This window comes from Tachysurus vachellii, chromosome 13 (assembly GCF_030014155.1).
Source record: "Tachysurus vachellii isolate PV-2020 chromosome 13, HZAU_Pvac_v1, whole genome shotgun sequence".
Classification (NCBI taxonomy): Eukaryota; Metazoa; Chordata; class Actinopteri; order Siluriformes; family Bagridae; genus Tachysurus; species Tachysurus vachellii.
The window spans coordinates 25513969-25526468 of NC_083472.1; the positions used below are offsets into that span (position 1 = coordinate 25513969).

A 12500-nucleotide genomic window follows, 5' to 3' on the forward strand; every position below is an offset into this window, starting at 1 on the left:
AGCCACTCCAGCGCACTGACAGGTGACCCGCCATCACATCCCTTACTATAATACGCACAGTCTATAACCTGCTGGACGCTGAGCTCCTGAAACGTTCCTCCATCTTTCACTTGGACCGACTCGACTGCAGACACCACGCTGAAGGCCCAGCATCCTCCACACTGCCCTCCGGCACACACACACACACACACACACACACAATAAACACCCAAAGTCATTCCCTCTGTACACTGACAGTACTGGACATCACTAACCGATCTCTGATTGTGAACAGGACCGACTGCTCCTCGCTCTCTCCAGTCAAACTTCTGAGGATAAGGAGCCACTCTGCGGGGGCCGTGGTGTAAAACACTGAACCTGGGAACCCTTACTGGGAAAAACACACAACAAAACAAACAGCAGAGAAAAGTGATTCTAATGAAACACAGATTTATATTTCTCTGGAAAAACAGTTTGAATGTGAAAAAGTCTCAGAAACGTCTGTTAGGTTTATTACATCACCTTTAATCTGCTGATTCGAGACGAGGGGAAAGTGATGAACACCATAAACAGCAGAAACCCTGGAACTCTGTGAGTTCAGTAAAACCTGGAGCTTCATGGCGTTCTGATTTAAAATAGAAATAATATTTTATATCAATGTCCGTAGATCGGTGTTAATGACAGTGTTAATGACGGTGTTAATTACAGAGATGATACAACACAACTGTTAAATAAAACCTTTTAATCATTATCATTATTTCTATAATAAACGTTCATCAAAAAAAAGACAATTAAAGATAAAACACCGAATAAAGTGCAGTAAAAATTATGAACAGTTTACAAACACTGTGATCTAATTCTCTTAGTGAGGTTCTGTGTTAATGACTGTGTTAATGTTAATGATAGTGTTAATGATGGTGTTGGTGTTAATGTCGGTATTAATGACAGTGTTAATGTCGGTGACGGTGTTAATGTCAGTGTTTATGTCGGTGTTAATGTCGGTATTAATGAGTGTTTATGTCGGTGTTAATGTCGGTATTAATGAGTGTTAATGTCGGTGACGGTGTTAATGTCAGTGTTTATGTCGGTGTTAATGTCGGTATTAATGACAGTGTTAATGACAGTGTTTATGTCGGTGTTAATGTCTGTGTTAATGTCGGTGACGGTGTTAATGACAGTGTTAATGACAGTGTTAGTTTGTTTACATACTTTTAACTTGACCCAAGGCAGTAAATAATCCGCTTTACTCTGATTAAAGTGTATTAAACTGCCCCCAGTCCTGACCGTCACAGCGCCACACGACACATTACACACTAAACTGTAGGATAAAAACACGCTATAAAAATCACTGCACTTCATTTTTACAGGATTAATAAAGATTAATAAAGATCGACATTAAAAACTCCGCTGTTTCCGTTTCCGCTTTTTCTTCTTTCTCTTTCTCCACATTCTATATCAGATTCGATAAATAAGTCCCGCCTTCTTCCCTCTGATTGGTTAGAACTGACTGCACAAACTTGTCCACAACCAACCGGCTTCGAGAACAGTCACTGACGTCACCGTAACAACCAGAGGGCGCTGACGGACTGCTGAAAGTTATTAAAAAAAATCCTCAAACGAGCGCGTGGGAAATAAACAGAAAGTTTAATGACAAAGTTAAAGATGTCCTGAAGATGATCTCATAAAGCAGCAGGTCAAACATTCGGAGAAATGAGAGAAGTCATGTTGGAAAGGGAAGCACGTGGGCTGCACTTTAAACTGACCGACAAGTCATGATGTGTGTGTGTGTGTGTGTGTGTGTGTGTGTGTGTGTGTTTAACATTATCATTACAATTTTATTAAACAGTCACGTGTGAGTTTTAAAACCTTTAACATTTTTTGCCATTATAGTTATAACTTACAGCATGTGCATCATTTCCCCCACTGACAATAAGCTATTTGTACCAAACATTAATTAACTAGCATAAGGTTTATATGCAGAAAATGAACCATGGATGCAATTATGACACGTTTAATGAAGCAGAAAGTAACACAGAAGGTCCATCATCATCATCATCATCATCATCATCATCATCATCATCATCATCAAGTCACCAATATTACTCATCACACCTGCTCATAGCCTGAAATCTGAAATAAATAATAATAGTCACCCAGAATGAAAAATATTTCACCTCCAAATACAAAAAAACGAGAAAACAATGAGACATGAGAACTTGTAGCCCGGCCACACACACACACACACACACACACAACACACACGCACACACACACACACACACAACACACACGCACACACACACACACACGGTGCTACGAGGTCACTGACAGAGATATATAAGTATAAATGATGTGTATATATGCGAATACTGGATATATTCATATATAGTTTGTATATATAGATTATTAGTACTGAATCGTACCAGGCGTGTTGTTAGTTACAGGTTTAAATACTGTTTACAGACTGAAGTAACACTGATCATCTGGAGTTTGTGTGGTTTGAAGCTACATTGAGCTCATAAAGAGGAAGAGGTTCAGGAGATCGTCCGGCTTTGTCCCAAACGCTAATATTCCGGCCTCTCTGGTGTTCGTACTGGAACGTTAGCCTTTGAACTGCTAGTTAGCCTGGGTTACCATGACAACCAACATCACTAATGCAGTCTCGTTAAGAATCGTCTAGAAGTTTTTTCCCTATTTCTTTCAATTCAGTTAAAACAGAAACTTTCTCGGAACTTCGTTATGAAACTGATTTGTGAGCAGAGCTACATCTGTAAGAGCACTGTGATGTCACAAGGTAAACTCCACCAACCACAACCTGTATGTAAATGAGCAGAGAAAGATGATGATGTGAAACCTGGAAGTTGAAGGCTAATGAAGGCTAAATGGGCTAATTATTAAATGCAGGATGAAAAATGAAAATGCTTTGCAAGTCTGTTAACATATTTAGAATTTAGAAGCAAATTCAGTTTAGCTTTGTTCTTCATTCTCACATTCACAGAACAGTTTATAAGAGAAAATCATTCCAGCGTTGACAGAAAGGGTCCAAGAGAGCTTACTGACATATGAAGCTGATTTAGTTGTATTTAAATTGAGAGTAAAATCTCTCAGTGCTCTAAAGTTCACACAATAAACAGTCTGATTAGCTGAGTTCAGCAAGTCTGTAAAAATGAACTAAAAGTTATTTAATGTTAGTAGCAGTTCCATTTAGCTAGCTGGCTAATCGCTTACTGATGCTCTGTACCTTCCTGTGTACACGTTTAAGTTTCTTTTGAAACCTGTTTTTGTGTTGCAGATCGACTTGCTAACATTATCTAAATAGCTTCGCTAATGAGATATTTCACCTAAATATAATGTTATCCACGGGTTATTGAGCAGAAACATGAAAACCGCTTGTTGTTTTTTACACGTAGGATTTGGTGAAATTTCCTGCAGCTAGATATTAAACTGTTAATAAGATTTTTTTTTTTTCTGTGATTGTAGTGAAGTGTGAAATTAAAGCTACGTTATCTGAAACATAGCTAGTGGTCAAATCTGTTGCATACACTACTTGCTAATAAGATGATTAGCAAGCGGAATATTAGCTAGCTGTGCTGTTCTCAATGCTAGCGATCCAGTGAGAACACTTCTACTGGACTGTAGCGTTTGGGACACGACCTGAGTCTTAAAGTCAGCCGGAAATCGTTTCTCAAAGGGTTAAATGTCATCCGTCAGTCACGATTGTCCATCCGAAACTCCGCCATGGAGCTAAAGACAATTTTTAATTGACAAACACGGACCGAGTTCAGCCACAAAAGTCAAATAAAACAAACTCTCTGTAAAGCGAGAGTCCTGAAATTCCTCGAGAAACGGAGCTTTGGCTTTCACTGGCACGGGAAAACACGTCAGTCCCCTCGTGCAGGGGTTAGGGGCTGGGCAAATGGGTCAACGGTCAACGTGAAGCGTGTTCTCATGATTTGTTCTCGTCAAACATGTCCAAAGACGTCTGAATGTCGGGCAGCTCCATCTCACACACCACGCTACGTGGAGATCCAGAGTTACGGCCGAAGAAATGGCCACCTGCCAGAGGAGAGACGCAAAAAAGTGTTAAGTCCATAAATAAAAATAATGTGTTTTAAATCAACACACTCAGTCTCACAAAGAGGACATGAATAAAAAGTTGAAAAAATTAATGATAAAATAAAGTTATATGAGATCATAAAGAGTAAAAATGTACCAAATACCAGAAATTCTACAACTAATTAACGTTATGTTTGTCATCAGAAACATTAAAGAATCATCAATCACAAATTATGATTCAATCAAATATTAAACAGAACAACAACAAAAATAATGATGATGATGATGATAATAATAATAATAACAAAAATAACAGCAATAACAATAATACTGTAATAATAATAATATAATAATAATAAAAGCAACAATAATTATAACAACAATAATGATAATAACAATAATAATAGTAATAGTAATAATAATAATAATAATAATCATCATAATAAAAGCAACAATAATAACAAAACACTACTAATAATAATAAAAACAACAACAATAATAATAATAATAATAATAATAATAATAATAATAATAATAATAATAATAACTCAATCACACATTTGTAGCTGAATGATGTTTTTATGTCTTTGATGTTTGACCAGAACATAGAAACACATCATTTTAAGGGGCGTGGCCAAAGTGCTGCCTCCTTTAAGCCATGAGGGCGGGGCATAAGCAAGAGTTTTGAATATGAAAAAAAAAACTGAATTTCTTTGTAGGATTCAGAAATGTCATTAACAGTTTACACAAAAATGCTTATTTATGAATTTTCGTTATTTATAGAAAACGTGAATTTTCATCACATTTAGAACTTGATGTTTAAACAGGAACTGATCTCCAAATAATTCACACTGCTATATAAAGAATAATTAAAGTGTGTAATTTTGCATGAAGGGCTGACAGATCTCTCTGTTTGCTGATAGTAGATGTGCAGATGTTTATTGATCCAGGAGAGAAATTCACATGGCTAAAACTTTCACTTTGTAAAGAAGAGACAAAATAAAGTTCACTCATCAGACACGAGGTTTTAAAGACGATTTATTTCAATAGTGCAAATCAGTCTAACAGAAAACACCTCAGAGAGAGATGAAGGTGTGTGTGTGTGTGTGTGTGTGTGTGTGTGTGTGTGTGTGTGTGTGTGTATATATATTTCACCTGACATAAACAAATATATGTATTAAGTTAATTGAGGGCTTACATTTAAAGAGAAAAACAGAAAAAAACTTCACAGAAAAACAGACTGAAAGCCACAGAAGTTCAGGAGCTAAGAAGCCCTTTACTGCTCCTTGCTGCTGGTTTTATAACATCACTTATTCCAATGATTTCAAAGTTGATTTATTCTAAACTGAAAAATAAAGAACAGACATAAATCAGTACAAAAGAAGAAATGCTATAAAAATGAAAACAGTGCAGTTTAAATAAACTCGGCTGAGCTTCTCACTCAGAGCTGCAGCTTCTCTATTAAACATAAACACATTCATGACTAGAAATTAATTACAATAAATAATAAAGAGGGAATTAATATTAATAACCCAATACTGACACGGTGTTTAATCCAGTGCACGAAGCATCGGAGCTGAAGAGTCGAGACGCGGAATGTTGTATTTATCTTCAACAGAAACCATTTCAGTCATCACGTGTGAGCAGATTTAATACACAGAACACTTTTACTGTGTGTGTGTGTGTGTGTGTGTGTGTGTACATCACCTCACTGGGCCTATAACACTGCTGTGGTTTAAATAACACTGTACATTATGTATATTTTCATTTATTTGCCAGATTTGCACAAACCCCTTTTAAGCTGAATAATTACTCCATAATCTTCTGGTTTATTTAAATACTAAATTTAAAATAAAGTCTGATCATTAGTGTGACTCTGGTTCTTATTTGGATGATGGTTTTACTTTATTTTATTTTGATTGCTTTATTTATAGTTTATAGGTTGTAGTTATAGGTTGTGGGGACAGTTTTAAACTGTTTTAAACAGACTGAAATTTTATGACAAATTCTCAAAAGCAAAAAAACAAACAGCTTCAGAAACAGGAAGTAAAAGTTCATTAATAAATCAGAAAAGCCGCCACTCTGAAGAAAATCCCACATGAACTAATTTAACGTGGAAATCCAATGTGCGCCTTCACGCCAGGTCCGATCTGAAACAGAGAGAAACACTACGGATTAAATGAATTATTAATAAAGTGCACAAGTTCTTCTACACTACAATAACACTGATGACTGATGACACAAAACCACGAGTGAAAGCGTGAATCACATTTAAAATCTTTCAGACACTTTTACAAGTTTTACATCACAGAGTTCTGTAAGGATTTGCAAAAAACGCATTAGTCATCTGATACGAAACAAACACATCAGTACAACATCGAAACTTCTGTCATCTCTCATTCTGTAGTTTTATATCATTTCCTCACAGTTGCTCTTAAATCCTCCCCCTTTTCTGTAAATATTAATTACCCCATGTGGGGCGTCATGGGGACACTAAATGTCACACATCACCGCTTTAAGTTTGCTGTTCAGTAATAAGTACTTAAGTGTAAACATCTGTTTTCTCTTCATCTTAGTTGATGTCTAACGTGACAATCCTGACTGAACTGGACCTTTCTGTTTCCCTTTTACGCTTCTGTTTACTTTGAGCAGGTGAAATCCTTCTTTAAGATAAAAACAGAGTTTAATTAAAGATCATTTAAAGCTGTACTCACACTGTGTTGTCGTAGTTGTTTCCGGTGGCTCTGATGATCATGTAGCATAGCGTTAAAACACTGAGGACGGCGAAGCTGCCCACAATAAACCACTCTTCTGTTAACAGAGTAAAAGGAGGCGGGGTCACTTTGGGAGTGGGCGGGGTCTTGAGTGGAGAAAGGGCCCGGACATCGAAGCAGAGATAAAGTGAGAAGGAAAAGCAGATAAATTGCAGAAAGGAGAGAAAGCGTGAACTGTTGGAGCAGGAAACAGTCCACCAATCACAAAGCAGCTCCAACAGCCAATCAGAGAAGACAATTAGTGCACAATAGTGTACCTCATTGTGAGTGCATGAAAGGTTTAACAGCAGTGTGTGAGTTTGTTACAAATGTTGTACAGAATGTACAGTTAAGTAACCGCGCTTCAGCCAATCAGAGACGTTCTGAGGCAGAACCTTGACCGTCCACCCCGCCCACAAACACGCCCACAAGAAATCCAGTGTCCTTGTGCTTAGCCCACATGCAGCCCAACAAGCCCCGCCTCCAACATTGGCTAAAAGATTTCAATCGTTTCACAAGGAATCGTCAGTTTGATGTTCAGCAAATATAGAAACTGTCGCCACTGAAGAACAAAATGTGACGGCGTTCATGAAGAACAGACATATTAGTGAAGGACAATAGAAAAGCACAGAAAAGTGTCTCTGCATGCTGTGTGTGTGTGTGTGTGTGTGTATGTGTGTGTTTGTGTGTGTGTGTGTGTGTGTGTTTGTGTGTGAGTGTGTGTGTGTTTGTGTGTGTGTGTGTTTGTGTGTGTGTTTGTGTGTGTGTGTGTTTGTGTGTGTGTTTGTGTGTGAGTGTGTGTTTGTGTGTGTGTTTGTGTGAGTAAGTGTGTGTGTGTGTTTGTGTGTGTGTGAGTGTGTGTGTGTTTGTGTGTGTGTTTGTGTGTGTGTGTGTGTGTGAGTGTGTGTGTTTGTGTGTGTGTGTTTGTGTGTGTGTTTGTGTGTGTGTGTGCGAGAGAGAGAGCAAGAGAAAAATAAGGAAGGAAGAGAAAATGTAAAATTGGAAAGATGATGAATGCACTAAATGAACACATTACATAAAAATAATTAAACTCTAATAATTAATAATTAATCAATAAAATAATTTGATTTAATCAGTTTGTGTTTTTTTAAACATGTGAAAGTGAAAAAAATAATCTGATCATCAGAAATGAGATCTGAGCATCACTTATGATGATGATGATGAAGAATGAGGTGTATCTTACTGGTGACGGCGATGTTAATCTCCCCAGTGCGGTGTGTGTGCGTGTGTGTGAGCTCTGAATCGGACAGCAGCTGAGATGAGCCGGAGCGTGTGAGGGGCTCCACACTGACACTCGTCTCAGACGACACATCCATCAGCGCCACCCGCTGGCTGGAGGAGTGAGTACGCGTCATCCGCTCCATGTCAAACCCCACGTTATCTACACACTGCAGGTTGGGCTGGTAACATGCACACACAAATACACACACACACACACACAAACACACACAAGAACACACAGACACACACACAGTGCAAGAAGTGCAAAAGTTAGAATCCCATCAAATTAAATGTAATGAAATGATGTATAAAACTGATAAATAAACAAATAAATAAATAGTACAGTGTGTAGTATAAAGTGTTTATTATGCTCTGACACCCTGGTTCATGTTTCTTGTTTCTGTATATTATTGATATACCATAAAGACATATTTAGAGAACATTAGGATTTATATCTTCACCACTGATGTGTGATTTATTTATTGAAAAACTTTTTGTTAACTGATGTTAAACTGTTTTTGTTTTATTTTTATGGCAGTCCAGAAAACACAATAAACTACAACTTCAACATGGAAAAAAAAATCTCTTAGAGTCTTTAACTGATGTTCAGGTCTCTAATAAACACACAACAGGAATCTCTCAGCTGCAGTGGGTCATTTCACCACTAGAGGGCAAAAGGGTAAAAACTGAATCATAAACAGAATGTGACGTCATTCAGTCCTCAGTAAATATCCAGTACTTGTGTTTATTATCTAATAGCTTGTCTACAGAAATGTAAAAAATCCACTATGTAAAGAAAAACCTGATCAACTGAATAATTATAAACAGCTCTTGTTACTGTATTGTTTGAGAGTGAAGTAGAAACATGATCATAAACAGAATATTATTATATCCTAGTCATTAGTCAACATTTCTGACATAAACCATGTAATATTTGCAGATTTAATTGATTTATGATATTTTTTAGAGTGTCCACTGGAGGGCGGTAGAGTTTAATGTGTTGTGTAGTGTTTATGGGTCAGTAGTACACACCCTGTAACACATTCAGCACTAAATCTTGTTATTCTACATTTATTTATTTATTTATTTATTTATTTATGAACATGAGGTGTTTCAGTCATCTTTATAAAATTACTGAAACTAAATAAACATCACAATAAACCAGAAACTTTACATACTGATACTTTTTTTGCATTGTATATACAGTACTTTTTTCTTATGTGTGTGTGTGTGTGTGTGTGTGTGTGTGTGTGTGTGTGTGTGTGCGTGTGTGTGTACTCACCATGATGCCCAGAGCTTTGAGGATGTTGAGTTTACACATGGGGCAGGTGCAGTGTTCGTTCAGCCATGGATCCACACACATCTTATGGAAAACATGTCTGAAGAACAGAAAAGACAAAAAAGACTCAATCATGATGCGCTTCTGAGATCTACAAGCTCCTCCTCCTGATATCTAGAGGTCTACAAGCTCCTCCTCCTGATATCTAGAGGTCTACAAGCTCCTCCTCCTGATATCTAGAGCTCTACAAGCTCCTCCTGATATCTTGAACACTTAGACAACAGAAACGAATTCTTTTGCACGAATATTTATTTGTAGACTGCAGCTCTGCTTTAATCTGATTATCTCACTATGGCACTCAGCTCTGTGTAATTCCATACGCAACTGGATCTCTGATGTTCTAACAGCAGGCCTCAGTCTCTCATCATCACCCACTAAACACTGGCTCACCTCAAACACCATTACTACAATGCCTCTTTATACAGGACTGCAATGTTAATTACAGCTGCAGCTCAGACTCTTTATTCAACACGCTGGAGGAATCGTGTGATTCCAGAGTTACAGGATTAATCATCAGTGACGGGGGAAATGTCGGATCAGCCTGAACGTGATATCAGGTAGAGTTTCACCAGTCACAGTCATGTAGATAAACAACCACACATCAACTCCATCAGTGCAGAAGCATCACAGAGTCTCTACAGCAAGCTGAGGAACGTTAAAGCTCCAAGCTTTGTTCTCCTTCAGCTTTACAGAAGTGTGACTGAGTCTCCTGGAGATCCGGCCGCTATTTTACTGACAGCTCCAGAGCTCTACAACTGACGTGTGCATCGTTCTAACCATTAAAGCTCTTCAGTAACTTCCACATGACCTCAGCTGCTGTGTTCCTGAGAAAGAGCCCAGAGAAATCAGCATTTTATCCTATGGAGCTTGTTATGTTTCAGTCAGTCTTGTTCAACAGTCACCTGATTAGAGACTTTTTATTCAATCATACAGTCACATACAGACACACACACACTGTATAAATCAATCCTGACAAACTGTAAATATTTTCTTCCTGCTTCAGATTTATGTTTTACTGCAGTAAAGCTTCAGAGTTAACATGATCCAATAAGAAAAACTGCTCATTTATTTTCTGTGGTGGAGCGTACGATGAGAGAGGCATGAATTAGTGATGAGTGTGTTTAGGGCACACAAACACACACACACACACACACACACACACACACACACACACAAGCACACATACACACACACAAGCATGCATACAGTGACAGTTGTGTAAACACAAATATCATGTTAGATATATAGATATTTGCAGTAGTATGTAAATAGTGAAATAGTGAATAGTGTGTGTGTGTGTGTGTATGAGTGTGTGTGAGTGTGTGTGAGTGTGTGTGACCGCTACTTGAGATAAGCTATCTGTCTTTATCTGTATATAGACTGACATGCATGTTGTTCACATCATCATAATGAAGAAAAATGGCAGCTCATATCGAACACACACACACACACACACACACACACACACACACACACACACACACACACACACACACACACACACACACCCATAAAGTGAATCACAGAAGAACATAAATTGAATGGCTCTGACTGGGTTAAGTGATGTGCATTAGCTCGGCTCTGGCCTATTGATCAGCACTGAGGAGATGTGGAACAACAATAAAGGAAAAATTAAGATATATACAAAATTTATATTTTAAATCTAAATGTAAGGAAGTAAGAAAAAAACTAATTTCTCACTGACACCATGAACCAAATCTATGTATATTTATCCAGGTTTCCACAATGTTTCCAGAGGAAGTGATAATGTGATTAGCCTGCTAGCTGTTTATCTGTTAGCATGAGACATGAAATGTTTTCTATCATCTTTAAACACAGTACAATAAAATCCAGATAAGGTGACAAATGCCATGGCAGAGTAGTGACACACCTCACAGTGATGTGTGTGTAGGGTTTTACAGTGATGTGTGTGTAGAGTTTTACAGTGATGTGTGTGTAGAGTTTTACAGTGAGGTGTGTGTAGAGTTTTACAGTGATGTGTGTGTAGAGTTTTACAGTGAGTTGTGTGTAGAGTTTTACAGTGAGGTGTGTGTAGGGTTTTACAGTGAGTTGTGTGTAGGGTTTTACAGTGAGGTGTGTGTAGAGTTTTACAGTGAAGTGTGTAGAGTTTTACAGTGAGGTGTGTGTAGAGTTTTACAGTGAGGTGTGTGTAGAGTTTTACAGTGAAGTGTGTAGAGTTTTACAGTGATGTGTGTGTAGAGTTTTACAGTGAGGTGTGTAGAGTATTACAGTGAGGTATGTGTAGAGTTTTACAGTGATGTGTGTAGAGTTTTACAGTGAGGTGTGTAGAGTATTACAGTGAGGTATGTGTAGAGTTTTACAGTGAAGTGTGTAGAGTTTTACAGTGAGGTGTGTAGAGTTTTACAGTGATGTGTGTGTAGAGTTTTACAGTGAGGTGTGTAGAGTATTACAGTGAGGTGTGTAGAGTGTTACAGTGAGGTGTGTGTAGAGTTTTACAGTGATGTGTGTGTAGAGTTTTACAGTGAAGTGTGTGTAGAGTTTTACAGTGAGGTGTGTAGAGTATTACAGTGAGGTGTGTAGAGTGTTACAGTGATGTGTGTGTAGAGTTTTACAGTGAAGTGTGTGTAGAGTTTTACAGTGAAGTGTGTAGAGTTTTACAGTGAGGTGTGTGTAGAGTTTTACAGTGAAGTGTGTAGAGTTTTACAGTGAGGTGTGTAGAGTATTACAGTGAGGTATGTGTAGAGTTTTACAGTGAAGTGTGTAGAGTTTTACAGTGAGGTGTGTAGAGTATTACAGTGAGGTGTGTGTAGAGTTTTACAGTGATGTGTGTGTAGAGTTTTACAGTGAGGTGTGTAGAGTATTACAGTGAGGTGTGTAGAGTGTTACAGTGAGGTGTGTGTAGAGTTTTACAGTGATGTGTGTGTAGAGTTTTACAGTGAAGTGTGTGTAGAGTTTTACAGTGAGGTGTGTAGAGTATTACAGTGAGGTGTGTAGAGTGTTACAGTGATGTGTGTGTAGAGTTTTACAGTGAAGTGTGTGTAGAGTTTTACAGTGAAGTGTGTAGAGTTTTACAGTGAGGTGTGTGTAGAGTTTTACAGTGAAGTGTGTAGAGTTTTACAGTGAGGTGTGTAGAGTATTACAGTGAGGTG

The 12500-nt window shown here is 37.9% G+C and overlaps 2 protein-coding genes across 5 annotated transcripts in view; both read right to left on the reverse strand.

The window, feature by feature from the left end:
* ctso (cathepsin O) overlaps positions 1 to 1439 on the reverse strand; it is a 29319-nt gene extending 27880 nt beyond the window's left edge. For 2 of the 3 annotated variants that reach the window (XR_009649353.1, XM_060884687.1), the window contains exons 1-4: positions 1189 to 1417; positions 502 to 604; positions 255 to 370; positions 1 to 161 (exon numbers count right to left, since the gene is read on the reverse strand). The exon at positions 1 to 161 is cut by the window's left edge and continues 7 nt beyond it. Coding sequence is in view for 2 of the 3 variants with exons in the window: in XM_060884687.1 (XP_060740670.1) it covers positions 1 to 161; positions 255 to 370; positions 502 to 604; positions 1189 to 1338 (530 nt within the window). In the remaining variant the exon portion in view is untranslated. Of the gene's footprint in view, positions 162 to 254; positions 371 to 501; positions 605 to 1188 lie in introns of all 3 variants that reach the window. The other variant, XM_060884688.1, reaches the window with a different exon arrangement.
* Positions 1440 to 3427: 1988 nt separating this feature from the next.
* Positions 3428 to 12500, reverse strand: part of rnf130 (ring finger protein 130) — a 36677-nt gene continuing 27604 nt past the window's right edge. The window contains exons 7-10 of one of the 2 annotated variants that reach the window (XM_060884555.1): positions 9313 to 9409; positions 7993 to 8209; positions 6750 to 6846; positions 5056 to 6185 (exon numbers count right to left, since the gene is read on the reverse strand). In XM_060884555.1, the coding sequence (XP_060740538.1) occupies positions 6170 to 6185; positions 6750 to 6846; positions 7993 to 8209; positions 9313 to 9409 (427 nt within the window). In that variant the 3' untranslated portion in view covers positions 5056 to 6169. Of the gene's footprint in view, positions 4036 to 5055; positions 6186 to 6749; positions 6847 to 7992; positions 8210 to 9312; positions 9410 to 12500 lie in introns of those variants that run through there. The other variant, XM_060884556.1, reaches the window with a different exon arrangement.